The sequence below is a fragment of the Pseudopodoces humilis genome, chromosome 21 (assembly GCF_049639895.1).
Source record: "Pseudopodoces humilis isolate 2021_Gansu_Grassland_sample_001 chromosome 21, ASM4963989v1, whole genome shotgun sequence".
NCBI lineage: Eukaryota > Metazoa > Chordata > Aves > Passeriformes > Paridae > Pseudopodoces > Pseudopodoces humilis.
This window is the reverse complement of record NC_142220.1, coordinates 7,339,773-7,361,055: the sequence shown is the minus strand read 5'-3', so window position 1 is coordinate 7,361,055 and position 21,283 is coordinate 7,339,773. Positions and strand designations below refer to the sequence as shown.

General features: G+C 54.4%; 1 protein-coding gene, 1 long non-coding RNA gene and 1 other non-coding gene across 5 annotated transcripts; 1 reads left to right on the top strand and 2 right to left on the bottom strand.

Moving 5' to 3' along the window:
* Positions 1-81: 81 nt before the first annotated feature.
* Positions 82-10,246, top strand: ST6GALNAC2 (ST6 N-acetylgalactosaminide alpha-2,6-sialyltransferase 2). Its single transcript, XM_005526795.3, has 10 exons — positions 82-629; positions 5,572-5,664; positions 5,782-5,839; positions 6,434-6,608; positions 7,336-7,501; positions 7,585-7,723; positions 7,889-7,992; positions 8,137-8,220; positions 8,792-8,891; positions 9,078-10,246. The coding sequence occupies exons 1-10, from the start codon at positions 505-507 to the stop codon at positions 9,243-9,245; spliced, it is 1,212 nt and encodes a 403-aa protein (XP_005526852.2). The 5' UTR covers positions 82-504; the 3' UTR covers positions 9,246-10,246.
* A 993-nt stretch (positions 10,247-11,239) lies between these two features.
* Positions 11,240-14,610, bottom strand: LOC106628361 (uncharacterized). Of its 3 annotated transcripts, XR_015774337.1 has the most exons (6): positions 14,553-14,610; positions 13,852-13,931; positions 12,701-12,788; positions 11,870-11,936; positions 11,490-11,607; positions 11,240-11,326 (listed from the first exon to the last, which is right to left on the bottom strand). It is a non-coding gene; the product is annotated as an uncharacterized LOC106628361 (long non-coding RNA). The 3 variants fall into 3 exon arrangements; XR_001331727.2 differs by having other exon boundaries at positions 11,490-11,936; XR_015774338.1 differs by lacking the exon at positions 11,870-11,936.
* LOC148182703 (small nucleolar RNA R38) lies at positions 14,001-14,076 on the bottom strand. Its single transcript, XR_015774361.1, has one exon. It is a non-coding gene; the product is annotated as a small nucleolar RNA R38 (small nucleolar RNA).
* Positions 14,611-21,283: the final 6,673 nt, after the last annotated feature.

The window sequence follows — 21,283 nt, the reverse complement described above, 5'->3', positions numbered from 1 at the left end:
GGTGGCACAGTGTCCGTGTGTCCGTGTGTCCGTGTGTCCGTGTGTCCGTGTGTCCGTGTGTCCGTGTGGGTGCGGCTCGAACGCGCACGTGTTTGAGTCGGACAGGAAAGTTACAAAAAGGGGAACCCTGTTTACGAGCCGTGGGTGGGTGGCATGAAAAGGAGGTGAAAAAAAAAAAAAAAAAAAAAAAAAGAAAAACTCAGTTCACTTCTGGGCTGGGTAAATGTTTAATCCCCAGCTCGGAGAAAAAGGAGCTCAAAAGTGCTTTTTTTCTCAGCAAGTCTGAACCAGTCAGCCGGGTGCCTCCTCCCTCCGGCTCACAGCCTCCCTCCCACCGCTCCGGAGGAATATCCCAGCCTGCTCCAAAGTGCAGCTGGGCAGCCGGGGCAGGACGGAGCCAGCCCACAGCGGTGGGAGAGCTGAGGCTTCGGGAAGTTTTTGTGCCCGGGGCCGGCTGCCACGCTCCCGCTCGCCTGCGCTGCTCCAGTGGCTGAATCGCCCGGGATGGGGTCCCCGCACTGGAAAAGGCTCTGCCTTTTGCTCCTGGCCGGTTTAACATCCTCCCTGCTCCTCTACAGCCACTACCACGCTACGGTGGAGGCGCCCACCAGCCAGAGGATCATAGCCAGGTAAGGGGGGACGGGGATGGGACAGGGGCGGGAGGCAGGGATCTGTAAATGCAGCACGAGGTACCCTGCGCTGGGATGGGGACGGGGAATCGGGGTGCCACTGTGGGCCCCTCCGGGCAGGTGATCCCAGCGCTGCCCCCGGCCGGTTTGGATGTGCTGGCTGCAGGCTCTGCCCCCGCTCGGAGGAGTCCCCGGCTCCGGCTCCTGCCCGCGGCCACCAGCCGAGCCCAGGGCTGCCCAGAGCGGGACCCCGAGGCCATGGGGGATCTCCAGGGGTCCCCGCCTGGGTTCAGCGCATCACAATGCAAAGAAACCATTGCTGAGTGCAGGGACGGCTGAGGGTGAGGATCAAACCCGCTTCAGCTGCCGGCCACAGCCGCCGCGTGTTCCCGCCGGGCTGGTGCTGGATCGGAGCCCGCTGATTGTCCTGGGGGAGGTTTGGCTCCCATGGAGCTGCACCGACCCCTCCCTTGCAGAGGCAGGGCACGGCTGCCCCGGTCTCGGGTCCCTCGGACTGCCCACACCGCCCGCCAACTCGGGGCTGCAGCGTTTTCCAAACTCCAGCAATTTGCAACTCCCCCTTCGTCTGCCTTCCCTGCATCCTCCAAACCTCCCGAAGCCCCTTCCTGAGCCTCCCCCGTGCCCAGCGGGACGGGGCGCCGGGGTGCCCCGGGGAGCTCCGCCGAGTGCGGGTGAGCGGGCGGGGGAAGGAGCCCGCACAGCGCTTGGGCTGCACCGTCAGCTGCCCTGTCCCCTGCGAGCATCAGGTGCCGGGCCGGGAGAGCGCTGTGGGTGTCACCCACTCCTGCTGGGTGCTTGTGGGTGCCACCGGTGTGACAGAGCCCAGCTGCCTGGGCGCAGCCCGGGAGCGAGGGATGCTGTGGGGACCGGAGCCGGTCTTGCACAGGGTGAGATTTGCAGCGGGGTTTGCTGAGGATGCAGCCGGCTGAGCTGCCCTGCCTTTCAGACCTTCTCTCTTCCCCAGCTTGGAGCTCTCCTTGCGCGATCCCATCGTGTCAAGGGCAGAGGTCCCCTCTCCTGCCGGGCTGGTGGATCAGCAGTATCTGCAGCAGCCCGGGCTGCTGTTGGCTCTTTCCACCCTCGCCGTGCCGGGTGTGCAGCAGCTCCCCACAAAGAGCTTCATGGCCACGAGAGGGGAAACTGGGCCCCATGAGGGCAGCAGAACGTGCTCGTGGACCACACGAGCTGGGAATGGAAACCAGCCACGCCCTGACATAGGGTCTGTGGCCCAGTGAGAGCAGGGTATGGAGAAAACCCGTGGGATGGAAGCAGGGAGCAGGCCAGCTAACCCTTGCCTGGACCTGCTGCAGCCCCAGGTCACCTTCCTTGGAAAGCCAGCCCAGGCTCCAGCCCCTTGACTGATGGCACCAAGGGTCAGCTTGTCCAGCCCCAGAGAGGGGTCCAGGGTGAGGTAACACAGAGCTCACCTGTGCTCCAAAGCTCTCCATGGGTGCTGCTCATCCCAGCAGAGCTGTGTCCCTGCAGGAACTGGTGCTACCCTGCTGCTGGATGTGCAGCTGAGTCAGGAGCTGGAGCTGGGCTGGCCATTTCACATGGCTGAGGTGCCATCGCAGAGCACTCTTTTCCTGCTCTGCCAGTGGGGACAGGAGGGTCAGGGTCCTCACCTGTGGGTGCAGGTGACTCAGTTTCAGCAGGAGGTTTGTGTGAGCAGTGTCTCCATGTGGAGATACAGGGGGAAGAAGGGGATCAGGAGGAAGCTGATCCCCTGATGGGTGGTGGCTGCTGCCAGCACTAGGTCATCCCAGGACCAGATCCCCACAGCAATGCCAAGTCCCCACTCCAGTTCTGCACAAAGCTGGCCCTATGGAAGTGGGCAAATGCCCTGTTCCCTGCAGAGCTGGGATGGAGGGAGCCAAATCCCCCGGGGTTCATCTGGGCATAGCCCTGTCCCACTCCCTGCCCATTTGTCTCTCCCAAACCTCACTGGTGAGCTGCTGGCTGCACTTGTGGCTTTATTATTAGGGCAGATGGGATGAGCACGAAGCTCTGCCCAGCCTCGCTGTGCCACTCCTGCTCTGCACCAGGAAAAGATGCTTCTGGAGCTCAGCACTTCATGGAGATGGAGCAAGAGCAGGTTCTTGTTGCTGTTTTGGCTCCCTCAAATATATCTTTGGGGCCCTGGGAGTATTTGATGAAGATAAGGCCAGATTGTGTGCTCACAGCACTCACACACAGCGTTATCTTCCGGAAATGAGGGATGGCCTTGGACCAGAAACGTCATATTTGTGAATGTCACGATGGTGAGGGAGCGCACCCAGGCTTGGCTGGCTCTGCTGCCACCGCCGGTGCCTGGGCAGCCACAGCCACTCCTTGCCACAGCCCCATTGTGCATCGGTCGGTCCCGGGCAGGATTGTCATCTTCTGAGTCAACCAAGCAGCACGAGGTGCTTCACCACATCCTGGCAGGTGACGTCAAAGCGCTTGGCTCCCCGTCACGCTGCCAAGCTGCTGTCTGGTGGGGGGCTGGCTGCCCCACGCCCTTCCCAGCAGGGTTTGGGCAGCAGCAGTGCTGGAGAGCTGGCTCCAGCACCCACAGCTGGCAAGCCAGTGCAGGGAGGTGCTGGCACTGATTTATCAGTTCAGCACACAGCCTGGAAGAAACGATGAGCAGGTGCCACCCACTGTGTCCGGCCATGGGTGGAGTCGGAAGGAGCCATCCTGCCAGGCTCCCTCCATCCTGGGCACAGCCAGGCTGAGCCCCCTGGGTATCCCACACGTCCCTGGCAGCTCAGAAGGTAGTGCAGCACCCTCCCACTGCCACTGCCCAGGGCTTTGCCTTGTGCTGCAGCCACTCGGATGAGCTGGGGAAGGGATAAATAAGAGCAGGAGAGCTTGGAGAGCTGGGGAGGTTGGGCAGAGATGTGCAGTTGGGGCTTGGGAACCTGGTGGGAAGGGCTGGGGAGGTGGTGGAGCTGGGAGAGGCTGCTTGGATTAGCTCAAGGCTGGACATGGTGGGTGAGGGTAACAGCCTTGGGGTTTGGTAGGGGGCTGCACCTCTGTGGCCAGAAAATAGGTGGGTGGCCAACCCAGGGGCTTTGCAGGAGCCAGCTCTGGGGTTGGAGCAGGGAGGTTTCCCCAGTCCCTGGGCCATCAGCTGGGTGGTGGAGGTGTTGATAAGCTCTGTTGTTGAGGCACATGGGCTGGGGGTCACCTGCACTGTGAGATGGAGGCAGCAAGTGGGGCTGGGCAGCTCACTGGGGCGAGCTCCCTGCACCCCAGGGCAGCTCACCAGGGCTGAGCCCACTTGGGGTCCAGAGCTCCAGGCTGTGGGACACTTGTGTGGGAGAACTTTGCTCTGGAGGATGTGCTGTTGGTACCTGGGCTGAAAGAGCAGCTTCCAGCATAACCACCAGGTCTGGTCCAGCCTCTGACAGCCCTGCCCTTGCTGGGAGCACACCCTGCACTGCCCCCTGCAAGCCAAGGGAATGGACAAGTTTGTTCAGGCTGGGATTAGTAGGATGCTTGCAGGGGTAACTCCAGAAAGGCCCTGCAGAAAGCTGAAGCTCTGCATTTCTCTGAGATGGCTCAATCCCATCTTGGTGGGCCTTCTTGGGGATTTGCCCTCCCTCCTCTCTGCCTGTTCAGGTGATCTCAAGATGAGCCTCAGGGGTGAGCTGGTGGGGGCCACGCTGGGCTGACCCCTGGCTGTAGCGTTGTGTTTGGAGTGGTGGGGGCTTTGCAGGGCTCTGCAGTCCCTGACTTCCCGTGGGACACCAAGGCAAGACACAGAGGCTTGATTTAAAAGCTGCCCTGCTCCACTGCTGGGGCTCAGCCTGCTGCACCCTCAGCATTCCCTGCCAGGAGCTGGCAGTGCTGGCATGATGCAAGGAAGGTGGTGGGACTAAAACCTGCTTGGCTCTGCCTTTCCATCCACACCTGGGGAGATGCTCCAGCCGCCAGTTCCAGACCCCAGGCAGGGCTCTGGGCTGTCCCCCCATATCATTCCATGCCCCCAGAATGGCACAGAGCAGGGTTTGGGTGGCAAATGGGTTTGGATCTGCTCCTGGGCAGGGCTGTGGGTGCTGCTGCTGTTGACAGGGACAGAAACCCAACTCCTGCTGTGCCCCTGTGCCAGGCAGCGTTGTGCCAGCGGGGGCTGGGGGGGTGAAGCTTCGCTCCCCACCTGCCTCTACCTGTCCCCAGGCTCCCAGGCGGAGATCCCGTAACAAGGAGCCCTTGTCTCCTCCACAATACCTCCCTTCTGGCGCAGCACCTGCCGCCCGGGCTGGCGGCGGGGCCGGGGGCTCTGAAGGGCCTTTCTGTGCAGGGATGAATGGGAGCCTGTTCCCCTCCGGTGGGCTCCCACCTCCTGCTGGCCTGCCGCCCCCAGCCCCAGTGCCCCCCAGGGGCTAGGTCAGCTCAGCCTGGCCCCGTGGGGCTCAGGGCACCCCAAGTTGCTCAGGACAGGCAGCCCCTGCTACTAAGGAAGGATCAAGGCATGCCCCAGCTGCCCCCATGGCACAGGGGGTCCCATGGACCCAGAGAGCCTCCAGATCCCGGTTGCTGATTGCTTCTTCAGTATAACAACCAAATGTGTCCTGCCGGCCTGTCCAGTTTATTCCAGCCCGGTCTTCTTCGGGCTGAGGAATGGTGGGATGGTGGGAAGAGCCAGGGGGGTCTCAGCAGGATTCCCCCAAGGCTGCAGGCTGGGTGTGGTTTTTGGTATGTGGGAGTCCTGGAGGTGGGGCCCACCAGGAGACGGTGATTGCACAAACTCTGTTTTATTTGTTTTGCAAATCCTCCTCTCTGCACTTGCAGATGGGGGTGGGTGGGCACAGGCAGCGGTGGAGAGGAGATAAATGGAGGGGTGGTGGTCCTGCCCTGTGGCTCTCACAGGTTGGGGGCTATCAGGGTGCTCAGTGTCACCTCCTCAGCTGAGCCCTCACTTGTTCTCTCCCAGCTTGCTGCAGCCAGAGCCGCTGGTCCTGGCTCCCTCAGGGACACCACACGGAGCCGGCAGCCACAGGTGGGCTCTTGGAGACAGCTCGGAGAGGTAAGGAGGGAAGATGCTCAGCCATCCTGGCAGGAACTGGGAGGCCCCTACCCACTGTGGGCTTCCCCAGTGCCCAAGCAATGGATTTTTAACTCTGCCATGTTTCCCCCATCCCAGTGGGAATTCCTTCAAGTCCTCTGGAGAGCTGGAGGAGCTGGAGCCCAGCGGAAAGCAGGTAATCATTAGCACAGCACAGTCACATCCATGGTGCCCCCCTGTGTGGGGTTCTGTTGGATGAAGGGCTGTGTGGGGAGGCTGAGGAGGAGCAGCATCCTCTGGGAGGGGTTTACAGAGGAGCAGCCTTGTCTGTCCACACAAGTGATTCTCCTGTGTGGAGGCTGGAGCCAGCATCACAACCCTCTCCAACGCTCTGACTCCTGCAGCAGTCCAGGCTGGAGACTCATGGGGATGGACCCAGGCCCTGGGGGGCTGTTACTGCTCTGTTCTCATGGAGCAGAGCCCTAATGGGGCCCACACCTTTAACGGGGGGGCCCACACCTGAAGGTGCTGAATCTTTCATGCCCTCAGGTGACTCTGTAAGCCCTGGTTCTCCCAGCCCCACTAAGCTGGGTGCCAAAGGCTGTTTTGCAGCACAAAATCAAGGTATGAGGCCGTGCCCTGCCTGGGTGACCCAGCAGAATGTGATGGACAAGGAACATTTCTGTCTGTGGGTTTGTTCTCACCTTGGTGCCTGCTGAGGGTGGAGGTGTCACAGGGAAGGCAGATCCCTGCTGGAAATTGAGCAGGGATCCTCCTTCCTCCCTCCCAGCCCAGCCCCTGCCTCCACTCAGTGATGGCCAGAGCAAAGGCAGACCCCAAGTTTGGGGAAATCTTCCGCTTCGACACCCCCGTGCTGATGTGGGACCAGCACTTCACCCTGGAGACCTGGAACAGGCTGAAGGCACGACACGTCCCCTACGGCTGGCAAGGCTTGTCCCTCGCAGGTACAGACCCAGCTGGGATGTGGGGCAGCTTGAGGGGACTGGGGAGCTCAGTAGAAGGGACTGGAGATGTGGGACAGGCAAGGAGCCCTGCAGAGGAGCCAGGAACGCTGATCTCTTCCCACCCCACCTCCCGGGGCACAGGGAGGGTGCGGCTTTGCAAACGCCTCTTGATGCATCTTGTGACATTTTCCCTGAATAAAAGCTCCAGTGTGTCCATGATTATTAACTGGGGCCAGAGGAGCTTGGACAACCAGCTCCATTGTTGTGCATGGAGATTGTTTCCCTTCCCACCCCAAACCCACTCTCTGTTGTCCCTGGCAGCTGCCGGCTTCAATCCCTGGGCTGGGAAGTGCTGGGAACAGCGAGCAGGAGAGAACCAGCAGTTGCTGAGACATTGTCAGGAGGGGATGTGGCCAGCACAGGCAGCAGCATCTGCAGGGCTGGGGCTGGAGATACCTGGATGCATCCCTGTGCCTTGCACAGCCTTGGGTGGCTGCTGTTTGTAGCAGGGTTAGGAACATGGCAAGATTGGTGACATCAGGCTGGGAAAGGAGGGCCAGTCTGGTGCCCCCATATCCCCCAGACCTCTCTCCTGCATGGGGCTGGTGTGAGTTTGTTTTCTTGTGTGCTGCTCCTGGCTGTGCCGTGCCAGCTCTGTGCGTGCTGCTGCACGTGGGTTGACAGACACCTTTTCCCTGCTGACTGGTGACATCCTGCTCCATTCCAGTGGTGGGCAGCACCCTCCGGCTCCTCAACGCCTCGGCCAACCGGCACCTCTTCGACAGGGCCGCCTTCTCCGGGGGCTGTGTCCGCTGTGCCGTGGTGGGCAACGGTGGCATCCTCAACGGCTCGCGGCAGGGCAAGGCCATCGACGGCCACGACCTGGTCTTCAGGTGAGGATGAATCCCAGGCAGGGTGGGGCCAGGGGTGCTGGGAGATGCCAGCCCTGGACACGTGTTCTCCGCTTTTCCTGCAGGCTCAACGGTGCCGTGATCAAAGGCTTCGAGGAGGATGTCGGCACCAAGGTTTCCTTCTACGGCTTCACGGTGAACACCATGAAGAACTCCCTTATCTCCTACGAGGAGTACGGCTTCACCCAAATTCCCCAGGGCAAGGTGAGACCCTGAGGACTTGTTGGGGGGTTGAATGAAATTGTCCCTTCAGGCTGGGCTTGCTTCTGAGACCTTCTCCCCATCTTGGGAGCCCTCAGTCCTTGCCTGCAAGCGTGGGCAGTGTCCTTAAAACCCCCTCCAAGTGCCCTGTCTGTGTCCCTGCTGCAGGACCTGAAGTACATCTTCATCCCCTCGGATGTCCGTGACTACATCATGCTGAAATCGGCCATCCAGGGCAGCCCAGTGCCTGAGGGCTCAGACAAGGGGGATGAGTGAGTAGCTCCCCAGTATTTCCCCAGCACACCCGAGGCATGACTCACCTGTCCTCACCCCACATCTGTCCCTACTGGGATAAACCCCAAAGAGCTCCAGGACTCCCATGACAAAGTTCTGCTCTTCTCCTTGCCTTGCTGCAGGCCACAGAAGTATTTTGGACCAGAGGCATCTGCAGAGAAGTTCAAGCTGCTGCATCCTGATTTCTTGCAGTACCTGACAGCAAGGTGAGGGTGATGAGCACTGTGGCTGCTGTCTGGCTCTGCTCTGGGATGGGCTCAGACTGCCTCCCTCCCCCTCTGCTCATTCCAGTACAGACCAGTAGCTGCCCAGCATCAAAGTACAGTCCCAGTCTCCTCCAGACACTGGAACCACCCCTGCCCTGCTGTCTGCACACAAGGCAGAGGTGTCTCTCCCCTGCCACTCCTGCTCACTGCAGCACAGCTCACATCCCCTCCTATTCCTCCCTGTGCTCACCTTGCTCCCACTCCCCAAAACAAATTACATTTTGTCCCAGTCTAACAGGAGCAAAGGCAGGGCCCAACAGGATGGTCTTTTCCTGCCTTTCATGAAAGCAGGTGCCTGGGTTGGGATGGCTCCAAACAGCAGAGCGGTGCCTTTTACCAGCCTCTGAACAAATGAGAGCAACCATCAGAGAATCCACCTTGAGCCCCGTGTTTCACTCAGTGCTCCTGCCTTACTGGGCACCGGCGTCACTGGGGAGGGCTGGGTGTGTGTGGGTCTGGGGGTGCAGGGCTGTGCCAGCCCTGAGCCCCACAGGCACCGTGTCCCCATCAGGTTCCTGCGGTCAGAGATCCTGAACACCCAGTACGGCTCCCTCTACATGCCCAGCACCGGTGCCCTCATGCTCCTCACCGCGCTCCACACCTGCGACCAGGTAAGGAGCCACAGGGCCACCGGTCCCTGGGGAGAAGGGAATCCCCCCTTTGGCTGCTGTGGGGTTCCAGCGTATCCTGGTGGCTGTCCTACGTGTCCCCTGTCCCTGAAGGGAGTGATGGTGGTGATGGACCACCCCAGGTGAAGCCTTGACCCTGTCCTGTCTGCCTCGCCTCCTTCCTCACAGGTCAGCGCCTACGGGTTCATCACGGCCAACTACGAGCAGTTCTCAGACCACTACTATGAGGTGGAGAAGAAACCTCTGGTGTTTTATGCCAACCATGACATGATGCTGGAGGCAGCACTGTGGAGGAGCCTGCACCGTGCAGGGATCATCACCCTCTACCAGCGCTGAGGCCGGGAGGTCGCTCACAGGAGCAAGTCCAAGGACACTTGTGGCTCTTCTCCTTTTTCCTGAGGGTCACATTCTCTCTCCTGAGGGCTCTTCCCAGCTGGTCAGCCAGCCCACGGAGCAGACTTGCTGCACCACAGCCAGCAGTGATGTGAGGATAATGGGGAATGTGAAGCTGGTGGAGGAATGTTGCATTTCCTCAGGGATCAGTGTGATTGAACGTGGCCTTTGGGGCAGCCAGAAGCACCACAGCACGTGGCTGTGCCCTGCCAGCCCCAGGAACATGGCTGTGGGGCAGCATGGCCCCTGTGGAGCACAGCAGGGCTGGGGTGGTGCTGGAAGAGGATGCTGGAGGTACTGGAAAAACCCTTCACCTTAAATGCTCATCACCATGGTGGGACCACAGCAGGAGAGATAAATCCTTGCACTGGAGACCAGGTGACAGGAGCCCTCTAGAAGGACTGCAGCAAGTCCCAGCTGCAGCCAGCTGTGTGGATGTGTGCCATGTTCCAGAAGAATCTGCCTTCCTGGTCAGTGGCACAGACAGCAGGACAGACACAGTGGCTCTGTCCCTGTCCCCTTCTTGAGCTCTGGTGTTTTCTGACAAGGCTCACAAGCCATCAGCTATGAGGGTCACAGCAGCTCAGCCAGGACACCAGGAACACACCCAGGCCCTGAGCAGCCCAGAGGTGACACTGGCCTCAGCCCTCAGCCGTGTGTGTGGGGCACTGGGTTTGTCAGCCTTCCACAGGGGCTCTGGTGCCCTCTGAGAGGCAGCCCCACACAGGTGGGTCAGTGATGGTAACTCTTAATTTCCTTCCCCAAACCCCAGGGGAGGGGAGGGTCCTGAACCCTTCAGCTGTCCCTCATACACCAGCACTGGTCAGGGAGACCCACCTGGGGAGGCTTCTCCAGCTGCTGGGGGCTGGAGACAGAGCGGTGTAATCCAAGACACTTTCCCACTTTGTGTAATTACATAAATGTTGAATGATTGTTTTCCTTAACACCTGTTTCTGTTGTTTTGATGAACTGGGTGGGGTGAGACCTCCCCCTTTACCTCCTACAGCAGGGGATCAGTAACAGGGAATAGACTTCAACTGGGAACAGCTCCAGAGGCAGATGGGGATGGAAAGCTGTTTAAATCATGGGAGTCTCAGACTGGGAGACCTGTTATCAATGAGCACAGCCCTTTTCCACTTGGAATGCTATTTGCTGTACGAGGTTGATGTACAGAGATGGCAGAAGATAGCTTGGCCCTGAGCCAGGGAACCTCCAAACCCCCTCCCTGAAGCTCCCAGCAGGCTGCTTCCAGCTGGTTCACAGACGCAGGTTAGGCTCCAAGCCTGTTCCAGATGTAATCTCTAGCTTGGGGCCCATCTTGTGTTCCCACGTTTCAAATTAACCTTTGTTCCCATCAGAGCCACCTTACACTGGTACCACACCAGCCTGTCAGGCCTGTTTTGTGTTCCCAAACACTCAGCAAAACCTTTAGTGACAGGAATGAGCCTGTTCCTCACATCCCCTGGCCAAGACACTCTGAAACCTCCTCAAACCAGCTCTGGCCAAGCCTCAGGTGACAGCAACAGCAGTGTCACACTCAGGGCAAGATGAGCAGGATGGTGCTGTAATCCTGCCTGGAGTCATCCAGCTCACATCAGAACTGAACCAGCCCCATCAGAACTGACCACTGGGAACCACAACGTGCACCACAAGAACCGTCTGGCACCAGACCTTAGCCAGAAGTTGTTTTGTCACACTGTTCCCATGAACTGCTTTGGGGACAGAATCTGCAGACACTCAAGTCTTTGTGTTATCAGGTTTGCTATGAAGGGTAAGCTCACAACTGCCATTTCAGGAAGGGTTTTAATCCAAAATCCTTCCTACCTGCACCAAACCATTTCTGTCCAAGAAGAATCAGAAGCATTACAGTTGGAAAATACCTTTAAGAGCATGGACCCACCCTTTATAGAGATAACCAAATAAAACCCAACTTTGACTTTTTAAGATTTTCCACAACTTATTTTATTCTGGAACAGAAGAAAGCAGGGAACCACTTTTTCCTCCAGGCAACTGTAGATCAGGTCCTGGTGAAAAAAACCACAAACAAAAAACAACAGTATCAGAGCAGCTGAAAAGTTTCTGATTTACACTATTTAATCTGGAGTACAGGTCTCAGCAGACAAAATGTTGCTCCCACTGCCAATGGCACTAGTACCCAAATTCTTTTTGGTTTTAGCGGTCCCTTACCCATGGTGTGGCTGCAGCAACAACTGAGCAATGAGGAGGAGCCTGTGGCTACACACAGGTGGCTATTTCACATATCAGCAGTCATTTGTGACACTCAGTCCAGAACAATCTTCTAGATCTGTGAGAAACCACAAAGCAAGACTGTAACGGTTTTCCTAAAGCATTCTGAAACAATTCCTACCTGTCTGGTCTCAAAGCACTGAGCAGCTTTTACTTTTCCCATTTATCATCAGGCTGCCTCTCCACTTCCTTTTCCCTGTTACATCCTGGAAGCTAAAAGCTCCAGGTGTTTGTCCCCAGTGCCTGGGAGACAGCTGTGCTGTCAGAGCACCCAATGTCCCTGATTTGTGGTACCATTCCCTCCCCTTTCACAAACCAACCTTGGCTCCTGATGACACTCCCTGTTCACCAGCTCTGCTGGGCAGCCTGTCAGAAGTTATTGACCTTCTGCAAACAAAGCCAAATTCTGTTCAATAAAGCATAAAATCATTTAGAAGAAGGCAGCTGTCAGCTGCCCAAGACAAAGTGCTGTTCCAGCCTGTGTGTTCAGTGACTGTACATCAGGCAAGATAAAAAATGCATTTCTTATCTGCCCTTCAACCTGTCACTATTTGCACAAGGAACTTGAAAGCTCTTTGCAGCTCTAAACTGTGCTATGACAACAGCAGCTCTGCTCAGCTCTGCGCCTGGGACTGCTCCTGGCTGTTGTCACACGGCACAGGGTGGCAGGACAGGGGACAGATTCTGTCACACTCACACCTGTGCACCCTCTGCAAGGGGCAGGGGACCCACTAAGGGAAGTACCTGAGCCTCAGTGGATATTTTCCTCCTCAAGCTGAGTGTCAGACAGGGATAACAGCACATCACAGGCTCAGTGTCTGTCCCACCTCGGGCTACACAAACCCCTCATGTTACCCAAAACTACACACAGTACAGATACCCAGCTGTTCTCCCTGGGGCTTTTCCTGGTAAACCTTTAGAGATTAGGCTCACCAGGTGATTCAATGTGCCCACAGGCCTGGTGTATAATTAATGAATTGAAAAAGAACAACACACAATATTGAAGAATTCAATTCTCTTACCAGCCTGAAGCCAAACATAGCAGCTGCCCTCTGGCCAAAGCTGTCTTTGGGCAACAGCAGCCCAAATTATGTATAATTAATGAATTGAAAAAGAACAACACACAATATTGAAAAATTCAATTCTCTTACCAGCCTGAAGCCAAACATAGCAGCTGCCCTCTGGCCAAAGCTGTCTTTGGGCAACAGCAGCCCCAGGATCCTGTAGGACCATTTCCTCCTAAATACAAGTTGCAATGAACACTGTTAGCAAAAATATTTTAAATAAAGTTTAAAAGAAAAGTCCTCTTTTCCTTATCTTTCCCCAAAAAAACCCCAGCACTGGATCACAGAGCAAGAATTAGACAGAAATTCTCCATTCAAAGACAGGCAACTTTTGTCTCACAAACTTAGCAGAGAGAAACCTGTCCCTCAAGATACAGAGGAGCATGTTTGCCAGGGGGCTGTCTCATTCACAGACAAGAAACTTTGGGAGGTGGATGCTATTAAAATCCTTGCTTAGGGAAAAACTCCACCAGCTCTAAGACGTTGGTGGTTTGGACCCTTTTAAGCTGCTAAATCTGACATTCTCCTCCTCATCTTCTAGAAACCTCCCAATCCAACTTGTTCCCTGCACGCAAGAATAACCATCCATCCATGGTGTATGGTGTAATCTGTCTATGGGTTTATCTTAAGAAATGCATTCATCAGACCTAGGACAGCCACATCCCCTCAGGTGATGGATTCCTCAGGGCGTGTCCTTCACAGGATGACCCTTTGGGGCAGGTGAGCTGCACCTCCCCACCCCCAGCAACCTGATACAAGTTTGAAACTGTCCCAGAGCACCTCCAGGTAGGCAAAGAGGGCAATTATTCTGTCACTAGGTGTATTTCTGTGACAGATACAGTTATGAGATGAGCTGTGTCAAGTGTCTCCATAATGGGCTGTCACCCAATCCCTCCTACCTCTAATCCTTCTACTCTGGCTCATCTCTGACCATGCTGACAAGCAGGTGCTCTGCTGGGCACCAATACCAGTAAAATTCCCATTCAATCCATGCTGCTTTTCAGCTTGTGCTCTGTGGCAGCAAAGGGCAGTACACTCAGGTGGCAACTGTGACAAAGCTACAGCCTTGATTGGCTTAATTACATTCATCAAGCCATTGAGGTTTTATATCCCCTCCCAGGAGCTCCAGGGATGTAGGAGGGTATTATTTGAGACAGCAAAACAAGTCCTTCTTCCATAACCGCCCAGGAGGAGAAAAAAACCCAGACTATGCCAAGACAGATGCAGCTGTTTCTCACCATCGTGCAGGGGCACTGTGGGTAAATCAGCTCCCCAGCCACGGGAGTGTTTTTACCCCTTCTTGACACGGTGTCATGCTCTGAAACCGAGAAAGGGGACAGAGTTAATTCAGGTAACAAATCATCCCTTTACCTTTGTGTCTCTAACACTGAGCCTCAGAGTTATGCTTCCACAGAGGAAAGATCAAATTCAGACAGGGATAACTTTTATCATCACTAGCTCAGCTTCTAGATCAGCTAAAGAGTGGAGGACCACCCTAATGTCAAATCTGTCCTTGCCCTCGTGTCTGTCACGCTCCTCACCGGCGTAGCACCGACGCCTGCGGGTACACGCGGCTCCTCGGCCCCACCGTGCGCGGGGTCTCGGCCCGCTGAACCCCCACCTCGGGGTGCTGGGACACAGCTCCGACAGCAGCGCCCCGCCTGAGCCGCACCCGCTGCCCATAAAACGCTGAGCATCGCCCGCGGGTCCCGGCGCAGCCCCGTCACGGCCGGGCCGGAGCCCGCGGGACACAGAGCCCCCGGCCTTGCTCTCCCCATCCACCATGGCGGGGGGAAGGGCCAGTATCTCGCCCTCCCATGCAGCCCTACGGGCGGTTCGGCAGCGTACAGGAGTTCCCCGCACACCGTCCCGCCATCCCCGCGCCCCTCGAGGCCGCCGTGCCCGCAGATGGCGGCCGATGACGGCCGGGCCCACTCACCACACGCAGCTCTGGCGCCATGCTGCCTCAGAAACCGCGGGGAGTGCGGGACCGCAGGGGCTCATGGGAACTGTAGTCCTGTTCCGTGAGGGCTCATGGGAACTGTAGTCCTGTTCCGTGAGGGCTCATGGGAACTGTAGTCCTGTTCCGTGAGGGCTCATGGGAACTGTAGTCCTGTTCCGTGAGGGCTCATGGGCGCTGTAGGCCGGCCCCCTGAGGAGCGCGGGGGCTGACGGGACGTGTAGTCCCGGCCCTCAGGAGTAAAGAGCGCTCCTGCCCGCCTCATCCCACTCTTTAATGATATTTACTAATTATTTATTAATTCTTCATGTCCCCTGTTCATTATGGAGACACATAATTGTTCTTAGTAGGCTGAATGCTTCAAAAGGCTGAACATGCATTAGCTCATGGAGAAAGGGACTAATAAACTGAAAATCTCTTAGAGATTAGTCAGAGATTAGTTAGTAAATGTATGTGCCGCGCTTTGAACGTGCAATACTTCCAGGATGTGCTGTGATTGTGCTTTGATGTTAAAACATGATGTGAAATCCACAGGGTCCTATTTAGCTTATATATGAAACTATAAATGAAATTATAATTTACATATGAAACTACGGATTACTTAGCTTGTATATGAAGCCTGTGTGAACGTTAACAAAGTGCAAACAGAACCAAGGAGAAGAAACATAAGAGCTGTTAATGTCTACTTTCTTGCCCCAAAGGCTTATCCATCCTTGAGGTAAAAAGCTCCAGTGAATGGGAATGGAAAGTCAGCAAACCAGAATCTGAAAGCAGCCAAGTGTGAGTACAGATTCCAGCTCCTGAAATGTCTGGGAAGTGCAGGATTCGTGGTCCCTTGGGATGTTTGGATCAGAGGTGTGCCCACAGAAAGCTGCCAAGATCCCACACTCCCTTTGCTCTCCAGAATGGCCCACACTGTTTTTAAAGTTTCTTTCAAAAAGTTGATGGGCTGAAGGAAGCTTTAAGAAGGAAAGAAAAAAACGTGCAAGAAGGCTGCAGAAAGATGCCAGCGTGCTGTTATAAATAAGCTGCTTCCAACACAAGCAGCTGGCTGTGGTGTTCCCCAGCCCTCTGTGCCCCCCGCTAGATGCAGAAACCCCAATATTGTCCTGGCTGGGAAGAGCAGCCTGCAGAGTCCTGGGCTCTGACATGAGGACACAAGAATCTTCCTGCCCCACAGGAGCCTGTGGAATGGGTGCTTGGCCTGGTAGGAAGGCAGATGATGGCACAGAACAGCGGTAATTAACACTGCCTTCACTGAAGCAGCCTTTGCTCCATGAAGATTTGGCTGGTGATCTGCCTGGCTGATTTTAGCTTCTTAAATAAGCAAATGTAACCCATCTAATTCAACTAGAATTAGCCCTTCAAGGTCCCAAGGGAGGCAAATTTTAAAAAATGAAACAACTAAAATTCTCCTTAAGCAGAGTTCAGATCCTGGAAGGAGAGAAAATGTAACTTGGATGTGCTGAGGGATTTGCCACTGTCTTGATTTTTGGGTGGAAGCCACAGAGCCACAGAGCCCATGTGTACCTATAAAATGGGGAAGCTCTGCCAGGTGCCAAGTAATGAATGGATTCAACAATTAAAACCTTTTAACATTAAAATGTTAAAGAACAGCATGAGCTAAGCGTGCAGCCAATGGGATGTAATAGTTCATGTTTGCAGTGCACGGATAATGTTTCCAAGGATGTCTTGGAGTCAGAACAAAGACTCTGGGTGAAGAGGGATAGTCACCGCCTCGCCCATGCCCATGCTTTCCTAATTCTCTGCAACTTTGCCTGGGTGGAAATTAATCGCGTTTTCTCGGCTCTTTCCTTTAGAGGGCGACCGCATCCCACAGATGTCCGGCATGGACAAACCGGGAGCTGCAGGACACGGCAGAGCCTCCCCGAGGTCAGCAGGATGAGGTGGGTTTTATGAGGGTCTGTGAACCTTCCGAGATGTGAAGGAAGTTACAGCCTGGTCTGAGGGTTGTGTTTGAACATACTCTCCTTCCTCAGGCAGCTGCAGTGCTGCTCCCAAGGGCAGTTTGGACATAATTTGGATAGATTTCCTGTGGCCAATCTCCAACAGTTACGGTCTTTTCTTACTCCAGTCTCTGAAAGGTTGAACAAGTAAGAAAAGCTATGAAAAGGGCACGTAGATCTCCTGTACATGAACTTTTGGGGGCTGCTGTCAATTTCCCTGCAAAGGATTTGGAGGGGATTGCTTCCTCCTACAAATCATACCAGAGATCATTATCTGACAGAGGAAGGAAGGATGGAAAAACAAATGGAAATCAATGACAGAACCACTCCATCTTCAGCAAGGCTTTGATTCCATGCTCACATTGAAGGACAAGGTCATCGCTCAGTTTTCCACCCATTTCTTCTCTCAGCTGCCTGTAAATCCCTTGAGGGAGAAACTCTCCGTGGTTATTGACGGTAATTTGATTTCCTCTGATTTCCCCTCTGCCTGCCCCGGTCCCACCCTGCAGACAGGGCTCCACAAAGCCTGGAGAAACAAAACATCGATGTTCAGAGATGTTTTGCTGTGGTTATCTTCAACATATGGCCAGGGGGAAGCAGCCAGTGTGTTTGAACCCATTAAAAGGCCAGTTCCCCCTGGCAGACCCCAGCCCCCTGCCAGGCTTCAGTGCACAGAGCAAGAGGAGATGCTGAGGTGCAGGGATTGATGCTTGTTTCTGTCAGAAATGCTGGGTGCCCAACAAAAACCAGTCCCTTTGGGTAAGGCTGGAGATTGCTTATTGGTATTTCAGGTACCAGACTTCTGAGAGAAAAGATCTGTACTATGAGAAAAAAAAGCCTGCCACAAGGTCCTAGATCCTGGTGTCAGTTGCTTCAAATCAGTCTCATGGAATGGCAGAAAGGCTCTTTGGAGCTCAGCAGCAGACAAGCAACATCTTCCCACACAGGACAAGGCACAGTGCAAACAAAACATCTTCCCTGCTCCTGGCAGAAAAGCTCTTAAGCCTTCATTTAATATTAAATACACGTTTAAACCTAAGCCCATTCCTCAGCATGTCTTGTGTGCTTATGTAGAACTTTAGCAGGATCAGAAATGCTCTGCTGTAACTGGAGGCCTGTGCACTGAATAACAAGAGCTTTGTGCTTACAGAATATCTGTGCAAAGAAGGGATGGCTTTTCTGGGATGGATTCTGCAGGTTGAGAAGAGAAAATGTTCCCCTTTCTCCTGATGGTGCAGAAGAAATTGCAGCTCTTGCCACTCAGCTGTTCATCCTGCTTCTTCCCCTTTTTCTCAAAATTGGGTTTTGAGCACAGTGCAATAAAACCAGTCTCAAGGTACTGTTTTTTGAGTGCAACACAGAATGGATCTTGGGGAGATTATGCCAGTGGGATGGAGACAAGCTGATCAACACTTTTGATCCTTCAGGTCTGTATTCCAGCCAGGCAAAGTGAGCCAGGTTCTGTTCCCAGCTCCTTGGAGGAGCGACCAGAACAGAGAACACACACAAAACATTCCAATACCAGTGCATGTACAGATAAATCCTAGGGCCAGATCGATGCATCTGTTGAAAAACAGCAGTAGGAGTCCAGCTTCTTCATGGATGAGCATGTTTAATTGAAATATATGCCCTCTGAGCATATCCAGAGATGGGAGATGTGTACAGCTACACAAATGCACCCAAAGGTAGCAGGAAAACTTAAACATTATAAAGCTACTGAGATCAGGAGAGAGATTTCCTTTTAGGCCAAGTTAGATGAGCAAGGAAAGGTGAGTTGTCCTTGCTTTGGGCAAAGAGATGGATCCTCTCTCTCCATTTTCTGTGTCAGCCTGAGTGATTACAGCACATTAAGCAGAAAGGGAGTGAGTTTTTGGTATAAAAACACCCAGGTGATATTAACGGGAAACTTCTCAGGCCCCCTTTTATCACAGTGTTTCTGTTTGCTTGGATTACTCGGCCAACCAGCCATTGGTTCAGCCATCCCCATCTGCACTGTGCTATAAGCAATATTTCATCTTTCAGGCTCAGATACCAGAAATATGCTGGGCACGCACAGAGCAAGTAAGCATTTTCTTGCAAGTAATTAGCATAAGCTGCACCGAGGTCAAGCAGTTGTGTCAGAGCACAATGCAAATCAACATTTCTTCCTACTGCAGATGGAAAATGGAGAATTGCAAATGTCATATCTCCAGCTCACCTCTTGCTTCTCACCATTTATTCCAGAGGAAGGAGATAATTGTTTTGAGGTACTTTTGAGAATAGCATCTCTGCTGCTTTCATTGCTTAATGGGGAAAAAAGTGTTTAAATGATGAAAGGCCACATTATTTCAGGATCTTTTAGATAATTTTTCTTGCCCTTGTGCAGGGAGAGCAGGCCAAATGCCTAATTTGACCAAGTCTGAAGGTAAACCGAGGCTTTTCAAGATGACAGAGGGCAGCTGGTTAAAGGACAGTGGTTATTCCTCCTGCTGCTTGTAAAAAGGTTTCTTGAGAACAGTTTTCCACTGACATCTGCTTGAAGGAGCCCTGCTGCAGGGCATCAGACCAGGGGCCACCCAGGCTCATGTCAATTTTGAGGGGTACAGATTCTGAGCTAGAGGTCAATTCACTGCCCCTGCTAATGAGTGTTCTCTGGAAAGGAGATTTCAGTAACTTTGTTTTCTATGAAATTGTTCAGTGAATCTGTAACAGCCTCCCTCCTGTGGGGAGGAGAGGGACCAGCTTCCTTTTGTTTGCTCCGTGTCTGGCTCCTGGTGGTTTTGTTTGGTGGCCCCAAGTTCCTGCACAGGAAGAGACCATAAATGGCCTTTTCTATCAGCCCTCACTGTATGGGCCAAACTCATGGATCTGCTTATCCTAGTCTTGTCTTCAGGCTCACAGGTGTGATCTCTTCAGAGTAGATCAAAGAGTGTAGTGCTGTTTTAAACCACTGTTTTCCTCCAGAACGAGATCTATCCACTTGCAGATGGCTTTTATGGTCTCTGAAGCTTCCCATGGATTAGCCTGAGTTTGACTGTATAAACATTTTCTCTATCCCACATCCTGCTTCCACAGCATGTCTCATATTCACTCCTCTGTCCTTTCACTCAATCCAAACATCCTGCAGAAAGCCTCCAGCTCCCCTGGACAGCCTTCCTCGCTCCCTTTCCCCACAGGTTGCAAATAAAACTCAGCCAGACACAACCCCCAGATATTTGAAGACTGCCTCCAAGGGAGAGGCTCACACGCCTTTCGTTCTGATCCAGCTACCACCACTCTGCTGCGGTGCTGCTGCTGCAAGGTCGGTCTGCCTTCAGCCATCTCCCCCCCTGCACTTCTCGAGCGCTCTCCTCTCTTCCCCCAGCTGTCATCTCCTCGCTGCTGAAGGAGGTGGGCGGGAGAACACGCTCCGCGGGAGATGCCTAATCTTCCGTGGCGCTTGTGCTCGGGGATGGGAGCGCTCAGCATCCTCCTCCACCCCTCCTCCCAAGGTCAGGGCGAGAAAGCCCCACCGTGGCTGCCTGGGAAGTGCTGCTGGGGGTTTGGGGTGTGTGTGGGGAGCTGGACATACACCCCTTTATCCCACAAAGCAGTGGCTGCACCCAGCACACTGCAGAGGAGTCTCAGGGTAACCCCTTCTTTTGGGGGGCAGGACTGAGGCTTAGGGGGCCCCTTTCTGCTGGAGCAGCTGTGGGGCAGGCAAGGTGAGGCAGGGGGAGCAGGACAGTGTGGGTGGTACTGCCACAAACCGCAGCACCTGGTTTTCCAGAAGTTGCCTGTGAAGTGCTGCTGACTTGGAGCAGCTGGCAAAAAAACTGGAAACAAACCCCTCCACCCCAATCATTATTTAAACAGTATAAAGGTCTCTGTAAATGTTTAAAACAACGTGGTTGTGAGGGGAAGGAGGAAAGACAAACAAGTTTGCTGTTTCAGCTTTGCAGAAACAGATCTTAATTTTTGGCAGGGTTTTATTCATCCAGAATATCCAGCTGCTAGCCCGCTTTGGGAGGCTCCAAATTCATAATCACTTCCCAAACATCTTCTTCCAGGAGGCTGCAGTTTGGCATGGGCACCACTTTGATGTCTGTGTTTGGTCAGGGCCTCATGCCATAGGATCCCAGTTCATGGCCAGGACACCTCTTCTAGGAGTCAGTGGCTGTGAGTGCTTGCTCCCAGTGGTGTTTTGCTTTCCCAGACCTAAGATTTATGGTGGCCAAAGCTCAGCCAGAAAGAAAAGCTCAGCAGGAGCCAGGGAGCTCAAAGGAGTGAGGTGTTATGGGCTGGCTGACTGCCTGGGTACCTTTCCTACATCTGAGCAGGGCAGGAATCAAGAGCCCACTGTTCCCTGAGCACCTCTCCCAGCTCCAGCCCACTGCCTTTCCTTCCTCATCTGTCTTAGCAGCACTGCCAGCACCTGCTGCATTACCACAGCAGAAACCCTATGTAATTCTTGCTTAAATACACAGCTGGCACCATGACTTCAACTAATTCAGCTTTTTGCTGTTGAAGAGCTGGAGCTGCATCCTGGTTTGGCTCCAGGCTGAGAGGGAATTGATCTGAAGCACTGGGCATTGCGAGCTGCTGGAGATCCGTGGCCGCTCTGCAGCCTCCATGCAGATCTGATGCCCTGGGTCCCAGATCCCAAACCCTGCAGCATCGACTCTGGAGCAGGACCATCATCTGTGTGGGCTCTCAGGGAAAGGAGGGCATCCTGTTCAGCATGAGGGAGACTTTGGACTGGGAAAAAGAGGGTTCATCCATGAG